Genomic DNA, 25,928 nt, shown 5'->3' on the forward strand with positions numbered 1-25,928 from the left:
GGATGATTCATTTCTTCCCGTCAACCTTTGGACTGATTTTGCAATCGAATCAGACTGCAGTGACTGACTGACAATGCTTCTGATTGCTTAATTTACCCTTACCCCCGCATCGATTCCTTTTCCCTCTTCTCTTTCCCCTCCATCTTCTCCCCCGCTAAGCCTTTTTGACCCTGCTGTCCCCACTGGGTTTCTCCGCGTTTGCAGTGCAGCCAATAAATCCGGGGGTGCTGGGCTTCTTCTTCTCTCTTTTCCCTTCTTTCTCTCGCGCTGTCTCTCGCGGTCTCTTTCTCTTCCTCTCTCCCACTCTCTCTTTTATTTTTGAATCTCTCTATCACTTTGCCTCTACTATCAGTGATCAACTATTACCCTTTCCTCTCCTCCTCCCTCATTATCTACCTGACTTGACTCTGCTACTTCCTCCCCTTTCTTCTCTTCTCCCTATTCATGTTATAGAGAATGCCATGTCCCGCCCCCAGGTCAGCATCGACCGTCTCACACCCCGACGTGTTAATGTCGAGCCCCGCGAATCGATGAACTGTAAATCCTGTCGGAAACGCAAGGTAAAATAAATCCCGACCTGCACAAAATCCCCCGCTGACGACCTGCCTCTCGCCCTTTTTCTCTCGATTCAGATCAAATGCAACCGTCTGCGCCCGAGCTGTGAAGCCTGCAAGGTCTTCCAGTGCCCATGCATCTACGGTTCGTTGCTTGCCTGCTCCTCTGTATCAATCTTGATGTTTTATTTTGTTTTGTTTTGTTTTGTTTATTTTCCCCTTGGGCCCGATCAGACCATATGTGCACCTGCCGAAATGTCTTTCTAATTCTTGTTTCTCCCTCGTTCTCCACCTCAAGTACAGCACTCACAATTTTTCCTTCCAGATGCTGTCCCCAAGAAACGCGGACCCAAGACGGATGTCTTGGAAGCTCTGTTGAAGCGTGTCGACGGGCTTGAGAAACGTCTGCAGGAGGATTCTCCAATTTCACCCGTCCCGTCCGTCTCGCCCATGAAGTCGGGCGAGCAGCAGCAGCAACAGCAGCAGCAACAGCAACAGCAACGACCGCAACCCCCGCCGTTGTTACCCCCAGCCTCGGTGGCCTTTCCGCAACCCCCACCGCCGCAGAGTTATGGACTCCCACCTCGCTTACCCGACGCCATGCTCGACACTTATTTTTCTCGTTTGCATGGTAAGCCTTACTGGATTCTAGACGAAGCCCAAACCCGACAGCGCCATCAATTGGGTCAATTGCCTGTTCATTTGTCTATGGCTATTTACGCCTTGACGTCACGGTATTTTCGGCCCTTCCCCCTCCATGCTGAAGCTTTCGTACTAAATTAGTCTTGCAGCTATACCAATCCCAACCCGGTCCTCGGCAGTCAGGAATATGCGCGACAAGCTCGCCGCCTGGTGGACATCGATAACCCCTCGATTGACGGCACACAGACACTCTTGTTGCTCTCTCAAACCTTTTTCGCCCATGGCTGTGGGAAAACGGCCTATATGGTTCTCTGTGAGTCTATTCCGATTTTGGTCAAACGGCCGAGACTAATTTCTTTGCCAGCAAATGCGGTGGCTATGGCCTTGGCCCTGGACTTGTATCGCGAGGTCTCCATCCCCACCCTGCCCGCCTCCGAACGTGAGATGCGCCGCCGGCTGTTCTGGACTGTCTACACCATGGACCGCTTCCTGACTTGCGGCTCCAAGCGGCCGTGCCTTATTGCAGATCACTCGATTGCACTGCGGCTACCGGGCGCTGGCTCGGAGACTGGAGAAAGCTTCAATCCTGTCGGCCCTAACATTCACTATTCGCCCGACCGGCGCAAAGGCCCTGGGGGCCCAACTTTACTGGTCGACATTACCCGTATACTAGGCGTCACTCACCGGTATTTAGCGGCGGGAGGTGTCAAAGGCGACTCCCATTTTCCGTGGCATGCATTGTCCAATTTGTCCAAGATCCGACAGGAGCTGGACCTTTGGGCCGCCGGCACGCAGGATCTCTTTACCTCAATCGAAACGCTTTTCGGCCACCCAGAGAGTACACTATTACTACTGAGCAAGCTGATCTACCATCTAGTGCACTGCCTGCTTTACCGTCCCTTCCTTCCCATTGACTTGGTAGAACTGCGCGGCACCGGCCAGCATCAATCCTGGCAAATTGAGGCGACCACGCTCTGTTTCTCGCACGCCAATGCAATTGCCGAGCTAGTTGAATTGGCCCGACACGCTCCACGCATAGAATGGCCGTCACTCGTGGCGTACTGTGTCTGTACCGCCGGCACGGTGCATGTACACGGCGTGCACTACCACGGACGTGAAGGCGAGGTGTTCGCATCCAGCGCCGACTTCCTGAATCGTGAAATGCACCAGTTGGCCTGGCTGCGGCAGTATTGGGCCGGGGTGCAGCATCAACGGGAAATGCTACAGCGCATTGCAACCTGTCATGCTGACTTGGTACGCACAATGGCAGCCCGCCCGGTCCGGTTTGCGCCTGTCTTTCACCTCGAAGACTTTTTCGACCGGTACCCAGGCTTGGCTGTTGAGAGCGGACACGTGCGGTTGGTGGATGGAGATGAGCCGTAAGCCATTGACCCGAACCGCTTGGCTGAAAGAAACAAATCTGCTAACCTGCTTTCACAGCCTCCCGCTCCTTGACCGACAAGACTTCCCTGGTGGACTCATCTATCCTGCTACGGCGACGCTCCCATCCCAAGGACGGCCATCGATAAGCTTCCAATCGTCGCAGGCGTCTCCACCGTGGGGCCCCGGGCCTGACTTGACTCTTCCGGAAACCAGTCTGGGATTTTCTCCTGGAGTCAGCAACTCCCCGGCGGCTTTCTTGTCCGAATCTTCCTTTACTGCTCCCACACCACCGGCCCAGCCACAATACGCAACGTTCCCATTCGAGGCCACGCCTGGCGCGGCATTAACACCAGACGCACCCTCTCAAGGCAGCTCTGGCACTATCACTGGAGGCGGGGCCGGAACCAGCGACGGCGAGAAAGATCCATTCCTCAGTCTGTTGGAGCAATTAGCAGAGAATGAAAATTCTCAGGGCGGGCCCAGTGAACTGGACTTCTTCCTAGGCGAGGGATTGGACTCGGTCCCCGTAACCGATGATCATTTGGTGGGCCCAAACAGCTTGCCCGAACCCGAGTGAAAGCCGATGATGGCCCTGCGATTTCGCTCACCTCCCCTATCTGATAACGGATCTGGATATCTTGCTGAACCTTATGAGCATACCGCAAACAGATACCCGGGTAATGATATCATACCACGTGACTCTCAAGGGGGGTTTCTAGGAGGCCATGTGATGATGCGGAGAATAACCTTCAACATTCTTGCTTTTACTATCATGGTTGTATCGAGGAATCATGGATTTTCGCATCGATGCCCTCGCTACGGCCAACGATTGGGTTCAGGGCTCGCCGACGCGACCGTATACCGGTATCGTCAGCCTGTATATGGCCGATCAGCTCTCCGCTGAGACGGCTGCGCGGGAAATCGTCAGCGTGATCAACGAGATGTATTATGGCGGAAACAGCGGGCTAGTCGGTATGCCATCTTGGACCTAATGGTGATATCTTATTCATACCCTGGTAGAGGAGGGCCTTATCGATCTGTGGCGAACAATCGCGCACACTTCTAAGACGCTGGAGCGATCGATATGTATCCGACAGCCATATCGGACTGAACAAGAGCCATCGATTGACGGCGATTCGCCGACAACGCCTACAGCTACGCAGCCCGCGACACACCCAGACCGGTCATACTACTCATCCACCCCAGCGCAACGCAAACTCCTCACCCTTCTCAAAGCCATCAGAACCTTTCCCACGACCGACCCCATGCCCGGCACAATGGCCAGAACTAGCCATCAACACCACCCCTCCTTATCGCCCTACCTCGGTGCCACTGTCTTCTCCTCGTCGTCATCATACTATGGGTCATCCTTGAGTAGCAACAACAGTGATTGGGGTGGCATGCTCGCTGATGACGCGGAAACTCGAATCAGGTGTAAGAGGGGTATTTGCTGGGCCGCTCTGCCATTTTTCCGTGAGGTCATTGCAGAGATATTCCAGGAGGATGCTCCGGGAGATTGGTTTCGACGACCATCACAATCGCGGCACACCGCACCTGCACCTGCTAGTACGGAGTCACGGTCGATAACACCACTTTCTAATGCAAAGTGGCCTGAAGCACTGACAGGCGCGGAGCCCTCGCCTCATTTCCATTCCACTCACAATCCTATTCCTGATCAGCTCAAAATCCCCCCGCCAAAAGTTGGCTTCGAGCATTCTGAAAGTGAGGCCTGGCTCAACCTCACCTCATTTTTGGCATTCATGAGCAAAGAATCCATCCTAGATTCCCTTGACGATGTCGGCCTCGTCATGATGGGATCTGTGTTGGGTAATGAGGGAAAGGCTCTTTCTGCTCCTGCTTCTGGGATCGGCAGCCATTCCCACGGCCAAGGTGGGGATTATCCCCTTTATCTTCAGAGTCAACCTGAGAGCTCCACTGGCTGCATCGTCACCAAACCGTGTCTTGACCTTTACATCTCGGCCGCAGCCATCTGGGCCGTGATCACGGGCGATGATATCTGGAATCGCAGGGGTGATGACGCAGGAAACGAGTTCGTGGTGGGACTGTCATTGGACGATGATGACAAAGACGGTGACTCAACCATGCTAAGGAGGACTGCCTCCATGTCGCTGGGGAGTAGCAGCACAACAGGCTCCACTTCGACCATGTCTGGTGACCCGTCAGGCCTGGCACCCACCATACCCGCAAGCAAAGAAGCCAGGGCTATCCGTAAAGCCAAGGCCGACAAGCGGACCCCGCGAGGAGACGGCAAGGATGCTATCTCCCGCCGGACGTGGGACGCGTGGATCGGCCGCCTTCGGGCGGCTAGCTGTCGTGAGGATATGGCAGCGTCAACCAGGTCAATCGCTGCAAAGGCGGCGGACGTGATGTTGAGAGCTTGCACGTCGTTGGATGCATAATGTCACTATATACTAAAGATCCACCGAGCGGGAGGGCACCCAACTCGTCAGGTCACATGGCTAGGAAGAATAATGGAATAATCATACATATACGCTCCAGCCGAGCTCCCATTTCATTAATGAATATCTCTGTTACCCGTGGGCAATCAAACCAGGTTGGGGTGATACCGTAGGCTCAGAGCACACTGCTACCGCGCTTTGTTCCTTGAAGAGAACCAATTAGCTTCCACTACCTGAGTTCTGAATAAAAGGATATGTATGACATATAGCTTCATCTATAATTGCCAAGTCACTTCACAAGAATGGGTGGAAGTGGATAGTCCATGCCACGTACAGTAAATGAGCGTATATAAGTGACACTCCACGATTTAATGCATACATAACGAATATAGATTAAGAAGATATAAGGGAACAGAACCCCACCCCCGGCAATGAACTTCTTAAGATAGCCTCGCTATGAACGACTCGAAAAGTTTCACAAAACTGAAAATATGTGTCTAGGAGAACTTGACCCCTTTACTTGGATCCCACGTCCCTGCTGCTCCGCCGGCCGCCCCGAACCGAATCCCCATTTCCGGCGTCCACATGCCCGGCGTCATCGGGGGTCGCGCGTTGGCCCGCGTCGGTTGCGGGGCGGTCATGGGTTCCGCGCGGGGCGGCGCTTGGGGTTGTTGCGGTGTCGTCGGGACTGCTACCGGAATGGGAGCGGCTTGGGGTTGGGGCGGCGGAGCGGGTGCGGTGTACGTTGCTCGGGACTGTTGCTGCACTGGTACAGGTGCTGTCGCTAATGGGTCGTATGCCTGCTGTGGAGTCTGGCTATAGTGTTGCGTGGTCGGGCCTGTAGATGTATATGACGGCTGTCGTTGTTGCTGCTGCTGTTGACGAATAGGTGGGGAGAGGTTAAGTGAGGCCATTGCGGCAGCACTGGATATGTCACTATGCAGGAGGCGGTTAGCTCAAATGGTAAGGAAAGGGGGCTGGCTCTTTTGGGAGAGGGAAAGAGGCTGCTCACGCTTCGATCTGACTAGCTTCCATCCTCCGCTTGTGCACAAAGGCCTTGCAATCGTCGCGAAATCGTCCTACGATCTTGGCCAAGTCGTTGTAAAATTTGCGCCCGACTTCGATGTTGGATATGATCTCCTTGTACTTCAGGTATCCGTTCTCCAGTTCCTGCAGGGCACGTTCTCTTTCCTTTGTCGACGCATCGCCAGTATGTGCGCGTGAGAAGGCCCGGTTGGCCTCGCTGATGCGTGATGCGAGCTGGTCCTGCTCCTGCTGTTCCTCGGCTACCATTTGCAGGTCGGTGTCATACAGGCGGAGCTGCTCCTCGAAAAGATCCTCAAACTGGCTCGCCTGAATGGGCTGCATGGGAAACTCGCGTTCCAAACGGGCAGTTTCCTTGGTTAGTGCTCGGCCTGCTGGGTGGTTAGTTCTGAGTTGTTAGCATTGCGTGCACCGATTTTACTCACTGATATCATCCGCCCGCGCCTTGTCCTTGAGAGCCTGCACCTGTCGCTTACGGCGGCTTTCCAGTCGATTGACCTCGCTCAAGCATCCACGCAATCGCGTCACCTCCCGCTCAACCTCGGGCGGAATCGCGGCCCTGCGACTGCTGGGAACGTACAGTTCGAGGTCCCGATTTGTGCCGGTCAGCACCCGGAAGACCGCCTCCGAGGCTTTCAGCTTCTGTTCCACGAGGTTATCGCTACTTTGAGCTGACGTGAAGTACCCTTCAATCTCTCGGGACGTTGTGTAGAGCTTAGAAGCTGCTTCTTCGGACGACGCACGTGTCCACCGGTCAGTGCCATACCGGCGGCGTGATGCATCATCTTCTGCTTTCTCGGCCGCAAGAAGCTCTACTCCTTCGGCGTATACTGCTCTGTCGTTGCCCTTGACCTTGGCCGTATCCTCGAGAGACCTACGCAACCGGTAGAGACCATCCTGCTGGCGCATCTCCTCTGCGTGAGAGACCAAGGTCGGGGGTAGTCCCAGCGGCTTCTCGAGTGCTTGTAGGGAACCTGGGAGGTTGAGGGAAGAAAGCAGACTAAATTTGTCAGTAGGCTGGTCCTTATGTAAGGGTTCGAGGCACTTACTCTCGCAGTTTGTCCGTCATAGTCTCCAGTTCTCCGATGATTCTCTCGTTGACTAATCTATCTCTTCTATCAGAGTAGATGCTAGCCGCGATATGCACCGCGTATGGTACCAACTTCGTGAATAGCGGCTGGCCTAGAGGCCCGTTCTCCCCAAGCATCGAGACGGCATCTGTCACCTGCGACGGCGCTTTCGCGGCCACCATACACGCGCGATCGATCAGTCTCAGCTCCGACTTGGGCGGCACGGGATTCAAGTAGATGATATCATTATCCTTCTCCGCGCGCTTTAGATCCTCCGTGACGCGGCTCTTGAGGCCCTGCAGATCTCCCAACACCGTGCGGTTGATCCAACGGGACTCCTTGAGCGCCTCGTTCACGCAGAGCTCACTGTCCTTCAGCCGCGCCACCTCCTCACCATACTTGCGTTTCTCCAGGCAATCCAATGACTGCCGGTACTGCGCCGCGGCCGCGAAGTGATGGTGCTTGGCAGTCATGTGATGAATCCACTCCGGGCTGATCGCATTCGACTTGACCGCATGATCGCCCGCGTCGGCGTAGAAATCCGAGACCTTGGCGGCCAGACGAGCGATCGAGGCGTCCTTCAGCCCGTCCTTCACGGCCTTCTGCCAGAAACATTCCTGCGCTTGCGCGAGAAGAAGCTGTTCCAGGCTCTGAAGAGTCATCTCGTCCATGTCTTCCGGCGGAGATGTGCGAAGGTCCGGTAGAATATCGCATCGGAGGTGTACCAGAACGCCCGCCGCTTGGCAGAAGTAGTTGCATGCCTGCTTGAGTCCGTCCGCAGTGGTTCGGTTCACGGAGAATGCGAGCTGCGAGTACAAGGCCGTGAGATTGTATATGATGTTGGCGAGTTCGAATCGAAGGTTGTTTTGCGAGACTATGCAGTAGCCCACAGATATTAGCTTGAGGGGATTCTCTCTTGTCAGGGTGCTCCGAGCGGTTCGCATCTCTTTTAACGTACTTGGTCTCGAGGTGTTGAATCCAAAGGCCGGGTACCATGGGAATTCCACGCCAACCTGCCGGAGTTCGAGCAATTAGCACAACCGCTACTTCGTCTTCAAGTCCACAGATCTCTCATGCAGGGGTGCACTTCGATATCTGTCTCCAGAAAAGGCATGAGCGGACATGGCTTACATCGACTGGAAATTTGCCGCCAAGCCACTTCAGCTGCGCCGCGTAGGTGACCAGGCGGCTGATTCCGCTAACATGTGCCTCCTGGACATTGATTGCCTCGCTCCGTAGCCGGTCGATGATCAGGAGATCCTCGGCGAACATATCCGGACGCTGGTCATATTTCGAGGAGATGTACTGCGTAATGGCATCGTTGAGGGAGACGGGGTGCGACCGCCGAAATGGGATCTGGAGGATACTACTGTATCCGAGTTAGCGGGTTCCAGAGAAGGTTAAGAAGATTGAGTTCACATACGATGCCATCGTGTCCTTCGATTGAGCGCACGCAGGCGAGTGAGAACGGTCGGCCGATGGCGGGGAAGTTTTGTTGACAGAAAAGCCCAATCCTGGACCCCGCCGGGGCAACGCATGACGTTTTAGCTGAATGCCTGAGGCAGGGATACCCACCGTCAGGTACACTTATACATATACTGAATTATGTCTACATTTATATACTATAAAAAGCACATAGACATCCAACATAATTCATTCTGTATTTGCGGCTTGGAGCTCATGCCATTATGTACTTGAAGAAGGATCATAACAAAATTCCGACCATATACGCCCCAACAATACACAAACACACACACACACATGTACTGTACGCATTCCACCCGGTCAGTGAGCCTTTCATCATATACTAGTCCAGCTCGTTGATCCTCATTTTGATATACTCAAAGATACTAAGGAGGATCATATTATTGACCCCCGTCCGTATCAATATAATCGAAAGCCCCTTGTACATGCTCGATTTGGCTACCGCGGCCGTTGCCTCGCCCACCTCCTTTGTTTTTCCGAGCAGAACACTCTGTGCACGAGTTTTCCGGGTGTCAAGGGGATAGGTCTACTTCAGTTAGCTGGGAAGCTGGTATCAAGCGCTGGACAAAGCTTACACAGAACCAAGGGACGGTGCTGCATATGGCACCCGCAATCATGGGCGCCCCGAACGGAGACTTGTCAGGACCCAGCTCCTTCGCTGCAAGTTGCTTGACGGTTTCATAAACGGTGAAATAGAGACCAGAGCCGAGCGTATCCCGCATAGCGTGAAGATGAAAACCCGTGTACAACCCCCGGATCCCATACCGCTGGATGATCTGTTTGATGGCCTCTACGGTTCCCAGGCGTGGTTTTCTGCGAAGAGAAGGATCATTGACTGCGTTGGGGGCGGCCTGTGCACGGTTCGCAACCAAGACCGAGGTCTGAACCACATTTTTGGCGAGCTCAAAGGGGCCTGTCGCACGTCAGCGGGCAGAATTCTTGCTAATGATCCACAGCGACAGAGCTCACAGGCTAGGGGGGAGGTAATAAGACCAGCAACAAGGCCAGCAGCGGTGAAGGTGAACAGCGTCGACAAAGTGGGGCTACTGCCTGGCTGGTTATACATCGCCAATGGCGATTCCCCGGTCATTCTCTCAATGAAATCAGAGATTCGATGCTTGGCCGCGTTGTACGTTGTAAAATTAACCACTCGGACCGCCGTAACGCTTGCTAGAGGTGGCAGGGCTCCTGAGATTCGACATTTATATTAATGCTCTGTCGCGCAGAACCCAAGGGGCGATGTCGACCTACCAGCAACGTAACCGCGGGGTCCTTCGGTACGCCACAGGTAGCGGACGCATTGGAAGACATTCTTGAAATTATGTCTGCATCGAATCCATCAGCAAGGAACCTCAACCATCTCGTCCCACGAGCGAATCGCACTCACGTCTGCATACGAGTTTTGACATTTTCCAATGGAGTCTACGCCAGCCGTTCGCACCTCCGGTCAGCTTATTCCATGGCTCCTTCGCTTCTGCTCGGTGTTGACCTACCACAGCGAGAGTGGCACAAACTGTCGAAGTCGCCGAGGCCACCTGGGTTTTGTACCTCTTGAGCAGTCTGTTTCGCTTGGCTTCGTCCATAAGCCAGGGACTTCGGTTCGACATGGCTAGGGGAGGAGATTTCGAGGGGGTCGGGGTGAAGGGTGCATGTTCAGCGCGTTTGTCTAGAGTCATGCCTGAAGGTATCCCATCTGCGGCAGATGAACAGGCCTCTTTGGTTGTGAATCTTAGTTGAAATGGCTGTGGTTATAGGCAGATCGACAGGAACAAGCAGGCTGGGGAACCCTATGGAACGCAAAGCGGTCTCTCAACGCGCGAGCAGACCGTTCAGCGTCCCACAATTATCCATGAAGCAGATACCGACAATCTCCTGAACAATTTTCTTTCACGGCTGAAAGAAAAGAGGTATTGCCTCTCAAAGGGTGGGGTCGACGGCGGTCAGTGGAGGAGATCGCACCAGCACACAGCAGCTCTGGGGCTACTGAACTGCTACTAAATATTCCCCTGGGTCGAATAGGCGACGTCCAGCTCGAGAGCGCACTGAGAGGTCGCGAATGAAAGATTTGAGTCCAGATTCAATTTTCTCTTTCCACCAACTGGGGCCTTGCACTGTTGTCCAGGAAGACCTATTGAGGATGCACAAGGGTGAGCCACTGCTTTTCAAAGCACGCCAGTCCTCGCACCTTCTGGGGGGGATTAAATTCTCATCCGCGAGACGACAAGCCCCACGTACCTATGCGGAACAACTGCGACGCAGTGTGGTGGCAGCCGAAGGCCAGAGTCGGGAAGACAATGGACTGTGCTGATGGCAGGGAAGAAGAATAAGGTCGAAGAAGAATGGAAGGCAGTTTACGGTAGTAAAGACTAAAAAGAGAGAAGGAGGGAGCGAGTCGACAACCATCACGACTAGACAAGATGGGGGTACCAGAAAATCGCTCAACCAGTGGGTGAGCAGCAGTGGTACTTTAGTTTGGGTCAGTTTCAGCAGTTAACTTTAGTGAGCCTAGTCGGTTTTAGTTTGATCAACTTAGTCAAACTACTCGGTAGTCCTTCGAGAATTTCGGGCAGAGAGCATGGATGATCATTAATTCATTACTGTGGACTGTGGGGTGTGGGTGGGAAGCCACTCACTGGATGATTGCCCAGTGGATCACTGGATCACTGGATCACTGGATCACTGGATCACTGCAGTGGCTGCCCACTTGAACAGGCTTAGTGGGGTCCCTGTCCAGTGACGTCGTCGTGAGGCATCCAGTGCAACTTTGCAAAGCGTCAAAATATACTAGGTAGACTACTCCCTAAAGTTGTTTCTGCATCCGTTCAACGGAGAAACGGTTGAGAAGATGGGTTTGCCCATCCAATTGACTGGTGTGCCTCTGTTTCCATCTGTTTACTTAGCGAAACGATAATCGAGTAGCCCCTCGTGGGTCCGTTGATAGTCTACATAGTACATATTTCGCTGCGAATGTTTAACCGAGCGGGAAGTGTTTATCCCTCATTAGACAACCCCCGCTATAAGCCCATCCAATACTCCTCCACGCGCACACACACATACTCAGGATGCAAATATGAATAGTACTCAGTACCTCTCGACTTTGGACATTGAGCGATGTTATGATACGTGGCAAAGAAGGGAAGGGAGCTGCATCGGACCAAACCAGTCCGGTCGGTGGTTGCGGTGGTTGCACCCGCCGCCCGGACGGATCGTCTACGGCATCGAGGGCGGTAAGAATAAATCGATCAATCAATCAATCAATCAATCAGTCCATCAATTACTCTACCCCGCCCTGGCTGAACCACATTGCAAGCCACCAGTCAGGATCTGATGGTTGATGATTCTAATCCTGTGGTCCTTGCTTAATACGGATGCAAAACTTGCCAGTCGGTTGTTCTGCCGGTGCTTACTGCTACATGTGTATTACTCGTATATATTAAGATATGTACAATAATATAAGGGTGTAAGAGCACTGGGTAAGTAGACCAGTCTTCAGCCCACAGTTAAAACATGTGGCAAGAACTCGGCAGGCAAGTCAGTCCTTTCTGGGGTATGTGGTGTGCCACATCAAGGTGTTGAATAATATCCCCCACCTCCCACCTCTCCTCTTTCTGTCGCGACAAGCATAATTTACAAGCTTCACATGCAAGTTAACCACATGAACGATCACCATCATGCTTCCCTGATGACCCAGTTCCTCACTTCAAAACTCGATACTCTATATCGAAGGCTTGGCCTAGATCGCCAGCAACGGGCTGAAGGTAGACTGTGGGCCGTTCGAACATGCGTGCGCAGATAAGATGATCGCTACTCAACCATGGAAGCTTTTGGCTGGGCCGTGGCACTGGTGTCGTTAAGTCATCTTGTGCTGGGTCGGCCAAAATTCCAGTTAACAGCAGTGCCAGCATCGAGGACTCCACGATCATCATTGGCTCTTTAGGCAGACAAAGCCTTGTTGGTGATACCTCTGATCGCTGCACTGTCTTGATTGAACGAATCTTCTCTCCGATATTCGGTTGGCGTTGTCGATCCACGGAGAGGTGCACGCACCCTTGAGATCATGGATAGTATTCTGTAGCAATCAAATGGAAGCAACGCTATGGTCACTCGATTTGCGTTAATGCTAATTGGTGGGCAACTCCCGTGCTTCGTACCGCAATGCATCTCGAGGAAACAAGACAACAGGGAACAAGGAGCGTGGTCAGGCTACTCAATACCCCAAGTAGAAGTAGACAGGGAATTGACTCAGTTGAGTAGACTGCAGCATCCATGGTAGCACCAGTCTCAGCAGCCAAGGTCTGTCTTCATCATATATTATGCGAAATCCTCAGTTCGGGATTTCCAAAAGTACTGTACAGTATATATACTCAATATACTCGTCCTAGGCTCGTGCGTGATATGATTCATTCTCAGGTGTGACAGGATCCAAAATGCTGAATATTCCTAAAGAATCAGAAATCTCGCTACTGTGTTCTGCGATGCGGAAATAGGATAATTTCATCATAAACTCTATCATTATTGTTCAATCCTCATGCAAGGTAAGGTAAGTGGGGAGGGAGGCTTACCCTCGGGACCTCGGTCCCGTAGGCGGTTTCCCCGCAAAAAGGAGCGTTACTCCGCATCGGACCACTTAATGTTTGCACTACCACCATCAAAGCACATAACTACGCCTGCCATACTACCCCCTGAATCTCGCGTCGCTCAAGTCAACCAACTTCGAGCAGAGTATCTCTTGACACATATATCAGATCCAACTCGAATCGGATCGCGACCACTAAAAAAAGAACCCCCCTCATTTCTTTCTCCGACCGATCAACATGGGTAAGAAGCCTTCAGGTCCCGCCTACGTTCTGGGCGTTGGCATGACCAAATTCATAAAACCGCGTGGCAAGGTTGATTATCAAGAGCTGGGTTTCGAAGCTGGGGTCAAGGCTATGCTGGATGCCCACATCATCTATGACGAGGTCGAGCAAGGGGTTGCATGCTACGTGTACGGAGATAGTACCTGCGGGCAGCGCGTCTTTTATCAATTTGGACTCACGCAGATTCCCATCTACAATGTCAACAACAACTGTTCCACGGGGTCTACAGGTTTGGCTATGGCCCGAACGCTGGTCTCTCACGGGGCCGCAGACTGCATCCTGGTTGTTGGCTTTGAGAAGATGAGCCCCGGTAGTCTCCAGTCGGTCTACAGCGATCGCGCGAACCCGACCGGCCTGTTCGGTAAAATGATGGCTGAGACTAGAGGAGTCACGAATGCACCAGGTGCAGCACAGATGTTCGGCAACGCTGGTCGCGAGTATATGGAGAAGTAAGTGTGTGGTCTGGAACCGATCGCTGCTAACTAGAAAGGAATGAACTAAATCGTCACATGCAGGTATGGTGCTGAAGCCGAAGACTTTGCCAACATCGCGCGGATCAACCACGAGCATTCTAAGCGCAACCCGTACTCCCAATTTCAGGACGAATATACTCTTGACCAGATTCTCAAGTCGCCGATGATCCACGCACCTCTGACGAAGCTGCAGTGCTGTCCAACATCCGATGGCGCGGCCGCTGCTGTGGTCGTCTCCCAAGCCTTCCTTGAGGCGCGTCCCCACCTGAAAGACCAAGCAATCCTGATTGCGGGCCAGACGCTCGCCACTGATCACAGCTCCGTGTATGATCGCAGCTCTATTGATTTGATGGGATTCGGAATGGCCCGCAATGCGTGCCGAGCTGCAGCAGCTGAAGCGGGAGTGAACGTTAAGGATATCAAGGTGTGCGAGCTACACGACTGCTTTTCTGCCAACGAGATGATCACCATCGATGCACTAGAGCTGTGTGAGCCGGGAAAGGCGCACGAAATGGTGCGACAAGGCGACATCACCTATGGTGGAAAGATGGTCATTAACCCTTCTGGAGGTCTTATCTCCAAGGGTCATCCATTGGGGGCAACGGGCTTGGCGCAATGTGCAGAGCTGGTTTGGCACCTGCGTGGCTGGGCCAACAATCGCTTAGTTGACGGCACAGATGCCGCCCTTCAGCACAACCTGGGGTTGGGAGGTGCCGTCGTGGTCACCGTATACAAGCGAGCAGATGGCAAGGCCGCAACACCAGTACCATCGGAGACAGTGGCAAAGATCACGGGGCTTGGGTACAACCCGGCTGTTGAGGCCAAGGGCTTCACTGCAGAGCAAGCTCGATTAGTCCAAAGTCGGAACCATAGTGACAAGTGGGCGTTGGCCGACACGCAGGACCGGGTGCTGGCGCGGTTCTAGCTCGAAGGATGTGTACAGGGCAATTCTGGGCACCAGGGGTTGGATTATAGCATTACAGATATGTAGTACACTACAAGCTGTAAAGCTGAGTCATTGGACTAATGATATCGACTGATGCACTTTCTCAAGCTACTCTGAAGTCTCAAGTTCATGCATGCCCTTGGGTGTAACCGATCCAAGCTGCTGGGCGATCATCCTCTCGGCAGCACGTTGCGCCGCGCGCGCGCGCGTAGCTGACATAAGCGGGTGTGGTCCACCGCGCTGTTTAAATTTTCGCACATCTTCACAGTTCAACCTTTTTCCTTCTTCTTTTATCATACCAGGTCTCCAACATACCCTTGCGGATAGATGCCCAAAGGGCACGTTCTGTTTGCAAATTTTAGCTTCGAGACCGAGAGCGAACTTTTCGCATGCTCGTTCTAATCCCATCACGTGGCGCAGGGTTGGTCTAACCATCTCATCACGCTGTAGATGGGTTCGCTTTTGAGCACACATCCCTTGTTTGAAAAACCCGTTACATCGTTTCCATGCCTTCGCATATCCAACAATTCTCATTTCTCATAGAGTTGGATGTTGCAACAAGTCTTGCGTGGTATGAGAGCTTGAAACTAGCTCGGATCCTGAAAAAAGATGATTTTCCTCGATTCGCCTTTGTCAAGCCATGCTCTCTTGCTCAACCTTTCTTCTCAACTTTCGTTCTGTGCGCACTAACCTACAGGATATATCGACACGTAGCCTAGACTGCAAAAGGCACTTTCGAAGTCTCGTCCGTCATACTCTCCATGATATTCGAGGTCAAATTTGTGCCAAAATTGAACCCCCTGGACTCAATTGTCCAATTTCATTTCTCCCTCGTGTTGCGTCCGCTGTCAATCTGAGATGGGGCGGTACGTGTCAAAGCAGGGAGGTACATTCAAACCCGTAGAATTATTACAAGCGCTTCTGTTCCGTTGGCTCGCGCTGGCGGAATGCAAGCTTGTAGAACAGTCAACATAGACTTGAACTCGGCTAGCCATCCCTGACGGAGGGAAGAGATGGTGCGGTGCGCCAACCGTTATCAGGTATGCGCTACGGCGCGAGTCAGCAACCGGGCCATCCTTGTGGAACAAAACCATCCCTTAAGATTCGATCGAAGGAGGTTGTTATGTTGTGTAATTCCTAGGGCAATCATGGTCAGGATCAGTATCCCGCTTGGAATGTACAGTATGTACTCAATTGAATGATAATAAGCTTCGCAGGGCGCGGTGCCTGGCTGAACCAAGGCTGCAGGAGGCTGCGGTGGCGTGGATCAATGGTAACTTACTGAGGGTGTGCCCGCCCCTTGCATTCCTGCAATCAAGGTACAGAACCATGACTGGCTTGTCGCGAGGTGCTGGTGCATTGTCGCACGGGGAGGGAGGGGCGTCGAGACTTGAGAGAGTGACAATAGAAACTCGGATCTTCAATTCCAATGCTTCGAGGAGGCGCGAGTGGCCGCACTCCCTATGATCGCCCTCACTCCTAGCTGGAAGGCCCTGGCAAGATGCCAGTTATAAAGCTTGAATTCATCTCTCCTCCCTATAGAAAACCAGGCAAGTGTTCGGATTCAGTTTTACAGTCATTGATCGGAGGTCTTTCTCTCTTTCTTTCCTTTCCAATTCATTGTTTGTCAACCTTGGCTATAGATTGCCTCGTCTAGTACGCCTGTCCACTCTTTAACTTTCACCCACCAAATATTTTCTTATCTTAGCAAATCGCAATGGCCCGCTTCAGCATCTCCGTCCTTGTGCTCTGCCTTTTCATGGCCTTGATGGCGTCTGCCATGCCTGTCAAGCGCGACGATGTTGCCAATGAAAGCGACTACGCTATGCAGGGGATCGAGGTAAAGCTCCAGCCCTAGATTTGGCTTCGACGGCGTATGCTAATATCTGACTCAAGTCCGCCGCCAAGATGATGGAGGAGATGATTGAGAAATACAAGGAAGCCCAGGAGGCGAACGACAACTCCAACGATGCCTCTTCCGAAACCTCCGAGAACCAGAACGCCCCGATGGAGGATGCGAACACGAGCCCTTCTTCCACTACTCCCACTGAGGCGACTCCTGCTGCCAGCGCTGCCGCCCAGTCTCCCAAGCCTAGCAAGACTCACATCGTGAACGACAACCCTTTTGCGAATTTACCCCTTGTCGGCGGTCTGCTGAGCGGTGGTGGTCTCGGTCTGTGATGCCCCGAGGGTGCTCGCCCGGTGCCGGCATAGGCAATTACCGGGAAACCCAAGTTCTGGCGCCAAAATCTTTGTTACGGTGCTATGTATGAGGCATGATGATTGTGAATCTTCCCACCTTAGTTTAGGGTTTGCTTGGTGGAGCTCGTTTAGTCGCGCGAGTTGGTATCCATAGAATACTCGATAGGATAGTTAGTCCGCAAAAAGAAATAAGCATTCAGTGCTATGAGACGAAAGTGTCGGCTATGCAGAAATACTCCGTGCAAGTCAATAGGCAAACATTCTCTCATGGGCGATTTCCGTGACTGCAACCCATGCATGGGCAGCATGATAGCTCTGGGTATATAGTAGTGAAATGGTTCGCCATGCAGTAAAGCCACAGTTTGTTCAGGGACCTTGATTTTGATTTGCTCGCTGCTGCCCTTCATAGAGACCGGTATAGTATCCTGCATAATACCAGGCCATCATGAGATTCTTCAAGCCTTCATCTTGCACTACTCGCCGGCGTCAGTATCTTGCTACCGGCCCTAATTTGATTACCACAAGAGCCTTACCTTGTGCTAAAGCGGCATGAGGCGGAGGCACCGCTCCTGCAGGAGTGAAGCCTTGGCCACTGGGCGCAATTGTTGGATCTGCAGCCGCGGATGTCTGCCCTGTTGTCTGAAAGAAATGAGCATATGCAGCCCAGAAGATGGGGATTAGACTTACCTTCGAGGTCCGAAGAGTAGGGGCCTGTTGAGAACCGACAGTGACTTTTGCTTCAGCAGGAGTTGCATCAACTACAGACGGCGGTTCGGCGTCATGATCCATGCTATCAACCGCTTCATCCGATTCTTGCGCCGGTAAGACATCCTGAGAGCCCGCTTCAGCCTCTGCCTCTCTCAGTACATCATCTACATTCTCTCCTCTTGCCTGGATGCTGTGATAGAGCTGTCGTGGTCTTCGTTAGCATTTGGATCACGTGCCCCAACAGAGGAGCTCATACTTTGTATTCCTCGACAGCTTCATCCCAACTCTGGACCAGCGCAGAATCATCCCAGATCTCTTCTTGTGTCAGTGGCCGATTGGCATTCCTAGACTTTCCCATGGCATCGAATAAGAGGCAGCAAAGAGAGGGGACAAATGAGGATAAGATGGCCGACTGCCTACAGATAGACTGACTGGAGTAGTCAGCGGCAGCCACGCCGAGTGAAATTGACTGATGGTCGGCCGGCCGGGCTCGAACTCACCGCTTGGCGGCGGAAAAATTGCGAGCAGAAAAAAAGTTTCCCGCACCTTTTCGCAAAGCCCGCCGACTGTAGCGCTTCAAACACCAGCCTACATTTCTACGCCAGATCGCAACAGGATGGCTCCGGACAAGAAAGACAAGAAGCGCAAGGGTATGTAAACTTTCTCTTCCCTACTTGTTGCGCCAATTGATCCCCTGCGACTGACCACTGACAGCTGCCAACGCCGTTGCCGCCGACTTGCCCGCAAAGAAGACCAAGAAGGTCGACGCCAAATCTGCTCAACCTTCTAAGGAAGCTCCCAAGCCGGCTCTCAAGAAGACCAAGAAGACCGAGGCCCCTGTCAAGGCCGAATCTTCCTCGAAACTGAAGGTCAACGGCGAGCCAGCTAGACAGGTCAAGCCCCGTAAGCGTGCCGCCGACTTCCTCAGTGACAACGAGGAGAGTGAGCCAGAGGCAAAGACTACCGAGGTCAAGGCTAGCAAGGAGAAGCCCAGCACCAAGAAGTCAAAGAAGTCAGATGGGACCGCCGCCGCTGCCACGAAAGGAAAAGCCGCCAAAGCGAACACCAAACCCAAGAAGGTCGAGCCTGTTGTGGAAGAAGATTCTGAGGATGAGGATGAGTCTGCCGCCTCGGATGCAAGCCAGAGTGAGGGTGAGGAGGATGACCGCACAACTGCTCTGATCCGCGGCTTTGAGAGCAGCGGTGACGAGGCTGACTCCGACGACGAGGGCTTCGACCCGACTAAACCCCTGCCCAAGATCCCCGACTTGAAGAAGGCGCAGCGCAAGGTGAGGAAGCAGCAAGAGAATGCCGGCCAGTCAGAGGGGCCTGGTACGATCTATGTTGGGTGAGTGCTACTGCTACTTATTGTCATCGCACGTCTAACCGCCTTATTCTTAGACGTATTCCCCACGGTTTCTACGAACACCAGATGCGGGACTACTTCAACCAGTTCGGTACTGTCACCCGCCTGCGTCTTTCCCGTAATCGTACCACCGGTCGCTCTAAGCATTACGCTTTCATCGAGTTCGATTCGGAATCCGATGCTAAGGTCGCTGCGGCTACCATGGACAACTACCTCCTGTACAAACACCTCCTGAAATGTAAATTTGTCCCACAGGAGCGTCTGCACCCTGAGATCTGGAAGGGCGCCAACAGACGATTCAAGCGAACCCCGTGGAACAAGATCGAGAAGAGGCGACTTGAGCAGGGCAAGACGAGAGAGCAGTGGTCGGATCGCATTGAAAAGGAGCAGCAAAAACGGGCGGCCAAGGCAGAGCAGCTGAAGAGCATTTTGGGATACGATCTGGAGCTTCCTCAACTGAAGAGCGTGGACGAAGTTCCTGTGCAAGAGCGCAAGGCTATCGAGGCCGACGAGCTAACAGCCGAGGAACCTGCCAAGGCTATTGAGGCTCCTAAAACCGAGGAGGTCGAAGCAGTGAAGGCCGTTGAAGATACCCCTAAGAAGATCAACAAGAAGGAGAAGAAGGCAGCTCAGTCCCCTGCTGTGCAAGAGACCGCCAAGCCATCGACGAAGAAGAGTGAAGCCGCAGCCTCACCCGCCACTAAGAAAGCTAAGAAGACTGGCAAGAAGGTCAAGGCCAAGGCTACAGCTTGATTCTTCGATTCTATCTAAAATGTCATTGTCCTGTTGTTCATCGCATAAAAGATCGCTCGGAGTTGATTGATTTCAATTGTACATGGTTATTGTATTATTCGCTAGGCATGAATAGAGGAATATCCGTATAAGTTTACTTCATCTCCATGCAAGTCACAGGTGCCTGTCTCAGCATGCAATATAAAGTCAGAAGTATTACAAAGGTCTCAAGCCAGCAGTTTGAAACCGGTCTTGTAATTCGCAGGTCTCACCTCCGACCAGTTGGCCGCCTGAGGCCACCAGGTCCCACCACAGTCACATGATTCAAGCTAGGCTGCAACCAGTCTAGCTGGGTCCACTGACTAACCTCGCATAAATTTGCAGCTACGACATTTCTGCCGTTCGATTTTCTTTTCTCTCTTTCTTTCTTCCAACTCCTCGCTCAAAGAATCGCATTCGAAGCTCACACACGGAGAAATCCCCGAGGGGAATCTCTCAACCAGCTTTTGGGAAAGTCCCCGGACACCCTGACTGTTTAAATCGTCCCTTGTGGGCCCAGTCAGGCAATGCGGAAACGCGCCGCCATAGAAGCAATTCGATAGCGGCTTATTGCCCTGTTTCCTCCCAGTGCTCGCATTCGTATCCGACGTCGGAAGAGGTCCTACTCTCTCTCGGTGGAAACAATGGCGGTACGGGCTTGTGCTGGAGAGGGGCTTTGATCTGGGTTGCCTTTCGTCGTGTTTGGATAGTCATGCGATTGCTCACGGCCGAACTCCTTTGGGGCTTGGCGGTGGGTAACTCAATGGGGCTCATTCTTGAGGCGAGGAGTGCATCTATACTTTTTTTTCCCTTCAACGAGTCTGTAGCTTATGGAAAGCGGTGATTAAGCAGGATCACAGATGCTCTGTCGAAGGAGTCGGACTCTTGCACATTTTTCATTTTTTTTTTGTTCGTGTGATGATATACCAATCATAGAGTCAAGCCCTGAGATTCCGTACTACGGTATAGGAGTTATTGACGATAAACGATTGTTTTCATATCTGATGAACGTTTGATATTATTCTCGCGTCACCTAGTCAGTCCATTTTGGATCTTTACTTTTACTACAATAATAACAGAATATCATACACTCGAATCCGAGTTCAATATTTGCCAAATGAGAGAAATAATGAGATCCATTATCATCACCGTCATTCTATTTTATACAATTGTCCTTTTTGCTCATCCAGTAGTCTCGCTTAAAACAACCCCTTTCTCCCCCTTCGTCTTCGTGTCCTTCATTGCCCTTTCTTCTCCTCGGTACTAGCACCAGCAGGAACAGGCTCCGCCGCTCCGTTATCCGTTTGCAACAGCAATGCCGTAACAATCTCGGCCAGAGTGGTGATCGCCGTGGCACAAACATTACTCCAAACCTGGATGCTCACGGACCCGAAAGGCGCGCGGGGGAACGACAGAATCCAGGCCACGTAGTACGGGACCCAACCCTCCGGCAGCATGAAGACGGGCGTTTTCGAGTACCAGAATTGCAGGAAGAACTTGAGGCCACTTGTACCGACCCAGCGGACGGCTTTCACGCCCCAATCGAAAGATGATTTCTGCGACGCGAGCTCCTTATCTGAATTGTTTGGTAAAGTCATAAATGTGTCAGCTTAAGGGCTTCACAAATACCTTGCGTGGGTGCGTGGGTGCGTGCATCACTCCCCTCCACGGCTCTGTTACGACGCTGCAGAAGAAGAAGAAGAAGAAGAAGAAGAAGAAGAAGAAGAAGAAGAAGAAGAAGAAAATGGTAGGCAGTCCAAAAACAAAGGAGGATTTTGCTCGGAGAACGTACTCATGGCTTCATATTCCTCCATCGTTTTGTCGTGTCGTCTTCGCAGCTTGGCCCATTTCGCAAACTCGTCTTGCGAGCTGGTGTTGTTCATGTCCCGTTTCAGTTGAACAACTTCGCGCTTCAGACGGTTCTGCTCGCGGAACTTCCTGGATGTTGGGGTCGGGAGTCTCAGGTAGAGAAGCCATAACTAGACGTAATCATATCATTTCAGGACTTATGTTCCCGTATAGGTGGATCGTGATCAAGGGAACCAATTGATTGAGGGTAATTCCCGGGGTCAACGTACTAGGTTGTCAATCGTGGCCGCACCGACGGTGTTCACAAGGTAGATGGCAATGTGAACGAAAAGCACAATCCCCACAAGAGGCAACATGATGGATCGGGTGCTATGGTTGTTGACAATGGAGGAGGGGGGAAGTCTCGGTGGAAAATGGACAGCAAGCCCGCAAAACTGCGACCGTGTTGAGTGCGCGTATGCAATGCGGCGCAGATTTCCAACCGGATCCGGGTCGTAAATGATAAGTCAGAGAGATGTAGCCAAAAGGTCCAGAGACACACGGAAGCAGATCGAGAACAAAAGTTGACCCTCAAGCTTGCGGAAGGGAAATCGGAATGACGTTGTCACGTTTCTAAACCCGCCCGTCGGCTGCGGCGTTTCTTCAGTCTCCGGGCCATACACATCGACTCTGCAATCACCCAACTAACTAGGTAGACTACCTACCTAGTACTTTCTGCTCCATACCGACTGGTGGAAGACTACGGGCTTTCTCTTTCTTTTGATGGCCGCTATGCAGCAGGCTGGATGATGCCCAATGTCCTCTCCTTCAAATCATGAAGCCGCATTTCATGACCTCGCCCAGATCCTTTCAGCTAGATACCAAAACAACGAGGTTCTCGAGATCGAGATACTTCCTCCTGGTCTAGGTCCCCTCCTACAGGATGGTACCTCGGTTGGCGTCACCAAGAAGTACTTAGCCCAGGCTTTCGTCACAGCAAGACGCAATTTCTTCGGCGCTTTGAACGGGAAATCCCTCGATGGGCCTGGACATGACAACATTCCCTCCCAACCTGGGCACTGGAATTCCCCTTCGGATGAACTCCTCCTTGTGTCCACGGAGATCATTCTCCTCTTTGACTGCGAGCATTTGACGGCATGCAATTGGCGCAGGAGACACTTGGCTGCTTCTCTTCAGCGCCACGATTTCGCTGATTATGATAATGAGCGTCTTCGGTCGCTCATCGATGCTTTGAGCAAGGAACTCTCGTTGACCAAGACATTTCTCTGTTCTCCATTGCAACGACATACCAAATCCCCGACATTGTGGAATTATCGCTCATGGCTCCTGACTCGCTTGATGCGCCTTCAACAGCGGCCCTTGGAGCAGCTGGATGAGCTCTCGCACGAAGTGATCCTAGGGATTTTGAATGACGAACTGGCCATAGTCCTTCGGGCTGGAGAACTCCACCCTCGGAATTACTACGCCTTTACTTATCTAAGGGAGGTCGTTGGTGCCGCTTCGGGCATAGGTGATGGTGGTCAAGATGCCTCTACGCTACTGGCTGAATCTATGATACAGAAAGCCCTGCAGTGGTGTATAGCCCACCCTGCCGACATATCTGGATGGGCGTTTACTGAGTTCTTACTCGAAAGAATCCCCCAATATGAGATCCGCAGTGATGCGGTGCGTCAGGTGATACAGTTCGCCCTGGATATCGGTTGGGAGGGCGAGAGTCTGTGGATATTTGTGTACTCAGCGTCAATCAATCTAGATGTCGATTGTTTGACTGAAGATGGGCAATGGGCGTCCCAGTGGGATGCGTTGCCGGAACATCCGCTACCAAGGACAAGGTCGAAGGGTGGTTGGAAGGTCTGGCTGGATTGGGCCAGGGCTGTCTGGACTGCTGGCCCGGCGGTCAATTAGGACAATAGTCAGCCTTTCAGATAGAGAGGCGCAGGGTCATAGGCTCCAACAAAGGGTCGTGCGTGCTCTTGGACATGGAGTATGCGTACCTCGTCGCATCATACACCTACACATGTGAACCATGAGGATGTTGCATGACTTGTGCGGTAGCCTCTTGAAAACGCTAAATGTGATCAACTTAAATGATATCCTCGCTAGCTATCATGTTCTCATAACATGCTTCCAATCGAATACTGTTGTCTCCATCACGTTGAAAAAGCCCGAGGCCGTGCGAAATAGTCGCAGGCGATCTATCATAGCCCGTGCGCCTCACAGGCAGACCAACTCATGAATTGTGCACGGACCCGAAGAGCTATAGCCAAAACAGGGGTGTCAAAAAGCATGATCTGGGAAGGATATATAGAGAGGTACTCGGTGCCCGGACTGCGAGGCGACGAAGTGGCGGACAGGCTGGGAGGACAAAACCGGGAGAGTTCTATCGAGGAGAATGGGGAAAGTGTTATTTTTTCTTCGCCGCTGCAAGTGCTTCGGCTGCTCGGCGCTCATCGGCTGTAAAAGGAAGTAGAAAGCGTCAGTGGGATCGAGTGCAAAGGATCTGGAGGCCGACATTTTCTGTCAGGGGTCGGTTAGAATCTTACCTGCTTTCTGCTTGGCCTGCATTTTGGCAGCATCGCTCTCCTTCTTCCGCTGGAACTCCGTACCAGTAAGCTCGTTCTTGGATTTCTAGAAAGAAACATTGTTAGTTTAAGAGACGATACACTCATTCAGTGGAAAGAAGCACCTTCTTGGACTGCTCCTTGTTGTTCTTTGCGCGATCGCGATCTCTCTGGTTGCCACGAGTCATGGTGATGTTATTGATCGGATGAATTCAAGCCGTGTATCACTTTGAAAGAAAGAAAAGAGAAGGAAAGAAAGAAAAGTGCAGCGGGCTGCCAACAGTACGGTTCTGTTGGTTGGGGTGTCGAAGAAATAGGAGGGTGGCTTTGCCTTGTGGAAGGAAAAGTTTTCCTCTTTTTTAAAAGTTGTATGGAAGGTTCTCTTTCTCTCTCTCTCTCTCTCTCTCTCTGCCACTTCACGCCCCTCGGTTTACGGAGTTGCTGCCGCCTGCCGGCCGAGCCTCCGCCCCAGTCTTCTTCCCCGGCCTTTTCAGTCCAAGAGTGTTCTATTTCGATCTGACTGATCACCATGTCTTTGCCTGGGAAGGACTTGGTGGGTACCTCTGATTACTTCCACCAGATCATCACTTCCGTTCTCTCATATACCTTTCTGGTGTGTATCTGTACATAAAATATGACAGATGGCTTGAGCACTGCTCATTGGCGGTCAGACTCGAAGAAGCATGAAAGCTGCAACTACCCATTAATACATCAACCCACTTTGATCATTCATCACACGTGCATAGTAGTGCTCAATTCTATAATAGGAGGGAATCAGTCAGGCCCCCGGAGGGTCTTATTAACAGTTTAACAAGTTTCTGCAGGGTGGGCGCTTAATTCATCAACCCATTCATTGGCTTATACATAGCTCGTTTCAAGACCTCGAGAGCGCCATCCTACCTGACTGACCATCCAATCCTCCACCGATTAGAAGCGCCATCCTCAACCACGGGGCTGTCTACAGCCGCACATAACAACATGAAAGCTTTCTTCTCATTCCATATCAGCACCATAAGCGCTGGGGGTCGGACTCCTTTGGACGCTCAAAGCCGCACAAGGAAGGCCCCTCCTCCACGATGAGCGTGAACAGATCTAATTCATTCAGTTAGGCGCTAATTCTTACCCAAACAAGCAAGAAGAAATCCAAATGATTGAGACGAGTGGCTCTGATCTTTCCAAAGGCTTTGTGAGAGTGTTTCAGGGTTCCCCGTCCTTCGCCCATTGTGTCTATTATCGTTTTTGTTGCCATCCTTATGGAAGCCTCATTCAATGGTTGCCCTATACCTGCCTGTCTCAGGGCTGAGCTACCCATAACACCAAGCAGTCACTACCGACACCGTCAGATCTCCAGCCAGAGACTCCTGGCTCTCTTTAACACCCTCGTCGACCTCGTGGTCCTCTCTTTCTTCCAACTGATTCCCATCAGATAATCTCCGGCTGCGGGCCCAGTCTTTGTTTTCCTTTCTTCCCTTGACCTGGCTTTCTCGTTCAAGTATCTTTTCTTCTTGGTGGTTCCAGTTTCGCTTTTGAAGAAGACTATAACACCCATACATAATTCATATACACTTGGCTGGCACAGACTTGATCAAGCTTCTCGGCTAGAGCCTGAGAGTTATCTTCTTTTCTTAACCTTTG

General features: G+C 52.1%; 11 protein-coding genes across 11 annotated transcripts; 6 read left to right on the forward strand and 5 right to left on the reverse strand.

Annotated features, from left to right (window-relative positions):
- Nucleotides 1–461: 461 nt before the first annotated feature.
- ASPACDRAFT_41374 (transcription factor domain-containing protein) lies at nt 462–3,156 on the forward strand (the record flags this gene model as incomplete). The annotated part of the gene is made up of 6 exons (XM_020200928.1): nt 462–560; nt 633–699; nt 880–1,288; nt 1,346–1,509; nt 1,561–2,575; nt 2,637–3,156. The coding sequence occupies 6 exons, from the start codon at nt 462–464 to the stop codon at nt 3,154–3,156; spliced, it is 2,274 nt and encodes a 757-aa protein (XP_020058887.1).
- A 214-nt stretch (nt 3,157–3,370) lies between these two features.
- Nucleotides 3,371–4,999, forward strand: ASPACDRAFT_41375 (uncharacterized protein; the record flags this gene model as incomplete). The annotated part of the gene is made up of 2 exons (XM_020200929.1): nt 3,371–3,551; nt 3,600–4,999. The coding sequence occupies 2 exons, from the start codon at nt 3,371–3,373 to the stop codon at nt 4,997–4,999; spliced, it is 1,581 nt and encodes a 526-aa protein (XP_020058888.1).
- A 497-nt stretch (nt 5,000–5,496) lies between these two features.
- ASPACDRAFT_115597 (putative pH signal transduction protein PalA) lies at nt 5,497–8,544 on the reverse strand (the record flags this gene model as incomplete). Its single annotated transcript, XM_020195911.1, has 7 exons — nt 5,497–5,935; nt 6,012–6,414; nt 6,469–7,043; nt 7,093–7,987; nt 8,072–8,126; nt 8,245–8,482; nt 8,537–8,544. 7 exons carry the CDS (start codon nt 8,542–8,544, stop codon nt 5,497–5,499), a joined length of 2,613 nt encoding a protein of 870 aa, XP_020058889.1.
- Nucleotides 8,545–8,920: 376 nt separating this feature from the next.
- ASPACDRAFT_51077 (putative mitochondrial carrier protein) lies at nt 8,921–10,205 on the reverse strand (the record flags this gene model as incomplete). The annotated part of the gene is made up of 6 exons (XM_020202428.1): nt 8,921–9,124; nt 9,174–9,511; nt 9,568–9,786; nt 9,850–9,923; nt 9,986–10,020; nt 10,092–10,205. The coding sequence occupies 6 exons, from the start codon at nt 10,203–10,205 to the stop codon at nt 8,921–8,923; spliced, it is 984 nt and encodes a 327-aa protein (XP_020058890.1).
- A 3,006-nt stretch (nt 10,206–13,211) lies between these two features.
- Nucleotides 13,212–15,090, forward strand: ASPACDRAFT_115607 (putative sterol carrier protein). Its single transcript, XM_020195912.1, has 2 exons — nt 13,212–13,906; nt 13,973–15,090. Exons 1-2 carry the CDS (start codon nt 13,413–13,415, stop codon nt 14,853–14,855), a joined length of 1,377 nt encoding a protein of 458 aa, XP_020058891.1. The 5' UTR covers nt 13,212–13,412; the 3' UTR covers nt 14,856–15,090.
- Nucleotides 15,091–16,254: 1,164 nt separating this feature from the next.
- Nucleotides 16,255–17,057, forward strand: ASPACDRAFT_1854521 (uncharacterized protein; the record flags this gene model as incomplete). The annotated part of the gene is made up of 2 exons (XM_020197391.1): nt 16,255–16,716; nt 16,773–17,057. The coding sequence occupies exons 1-2, from the start codon at nt 16,594–16,596 to the stop codon at nt 17,055–17,057; spliced, it is 408 nt and encodes a 135-aa protein (XP_020058892.1). The 5' UTR covers nt 16,255–16,593.
- A 387-nt stretch (nt 17,058–17,444) lies between these two features.
- On the reverse strand, nt 17,445–17,867 carry ASPACDRAFT_41379 (uncharacterized protein; the record flags this gene model as incomplete). The annotated part of the gene is made up of 3 exons (XM_020200930.1): nt 17,445–17,551; nt 17,612–17,717; nt 17,766–17,867. 3 exons carry the CDS (start codon nt 17,865–17,867, stop codon nt 17,445–17,447), a joined length of 315 nt encoding a protein of 104 aa, XP_020058893.1.
- A 490-nt stretch (nt 17,868–18,357) lies between these two features.
- On the forward strand, nt 18,358–20,012 carry ASPACDRAFT_76948 (RNA-binding protein). The gene is made up of 3 exons (XM_020204835.1): nt 18,358–18,436; nt 18,501–19,134; nt 19,188–20,012. Exons 1-3 carry the CDS (start codon nt 18,403–18,405, stop codon nt 19,903–19,905), a joined length of 1,386 nt encoding a protein of 461 aa, XP_020058894.1. The 5' UTR covers nt 18,358–18,402; the 3' UTR covers nt 19,906–20,012.
- Nucleotides 20,013–21,101: 1,089 nt separating this feature from the next.
- Nucleotides 21,102–22,335, reverse strand: ASPACDRAFT_115614 (guided entry of tail-anchored proteins factor 1). The gene is made up of 3 exons (XM_020195913.1): nt 22,002–22,335; nt 21,716–21,902; nt 21,102–21,499 (listed from the first exon to the last, which is right to left on the reverse strand). Exons 1-3 carry the CDS (start codon nt 22,086–22,088, stop codon nt 21,162–21,164), a joined length of 612 nt encoding a protein of 203 aa, XP_020058895.1. The 5' UTR covers nt 22,089–22,335; the 3' UTR covers nt 21,102–21,161.
- A 192-nt stretch (nt 22,336–22,527) lies between these two features.
- On the forward strand, nt 22,528–23,637 carry ASPACDRAFT_58858 (uncharacterized protein; the record flags this gene model as incomplete). The annotated part of the gene is made up of 1 exon (XM_020203395.1): nt 22,528–23,637. The coding sequence occupies one exon, from the start codon at nt 22,528–22,530 to the stop codon at nt 23,635–23,637; it is 1,110 nt and encodes a 369-aa protein (XP_020058896.1).
- A 499-nt stretch (nt 23,638–24,136) lies between these two features.
- Nucleotides 24,137–24,481, reverse strand: ASPACDRAFT_41383 (4F5 domain protein; the record flags this gene model as incomplete). The annotated part of the gene is made up of 3 exons (XM_020200931.1): nt 24,137–24,186; nt 24,276–24,360; nt 24,419–24,481. 3 exons carry the CDS (start codon nt 24,479–24,481, stop codon nt 24,137–24,139), a joined length of 198 nt encoding a protein of 65 aa, XP_020058897.1.
- Between the last annotated feature and the right edge of the window lie 1,447 nt (nt 24,482–25,928).

Source organism: Aspergillus aculeatus (genome assembly GCF_001890905.1).
Source record: "Aspergillus aculeatus ATCC 16872 unplaced genomic scaffold ASPACscaffold_4, whole genome shotgun sequence".
NCBI classification, from domain to species: domain Eukaryota; kingdom Fungi; phylum Ascomycota; class Eurotiomycetes; order Eurotiales; family Aspergillaceae; genus Aspergillus; species Aspergillus aculeatus.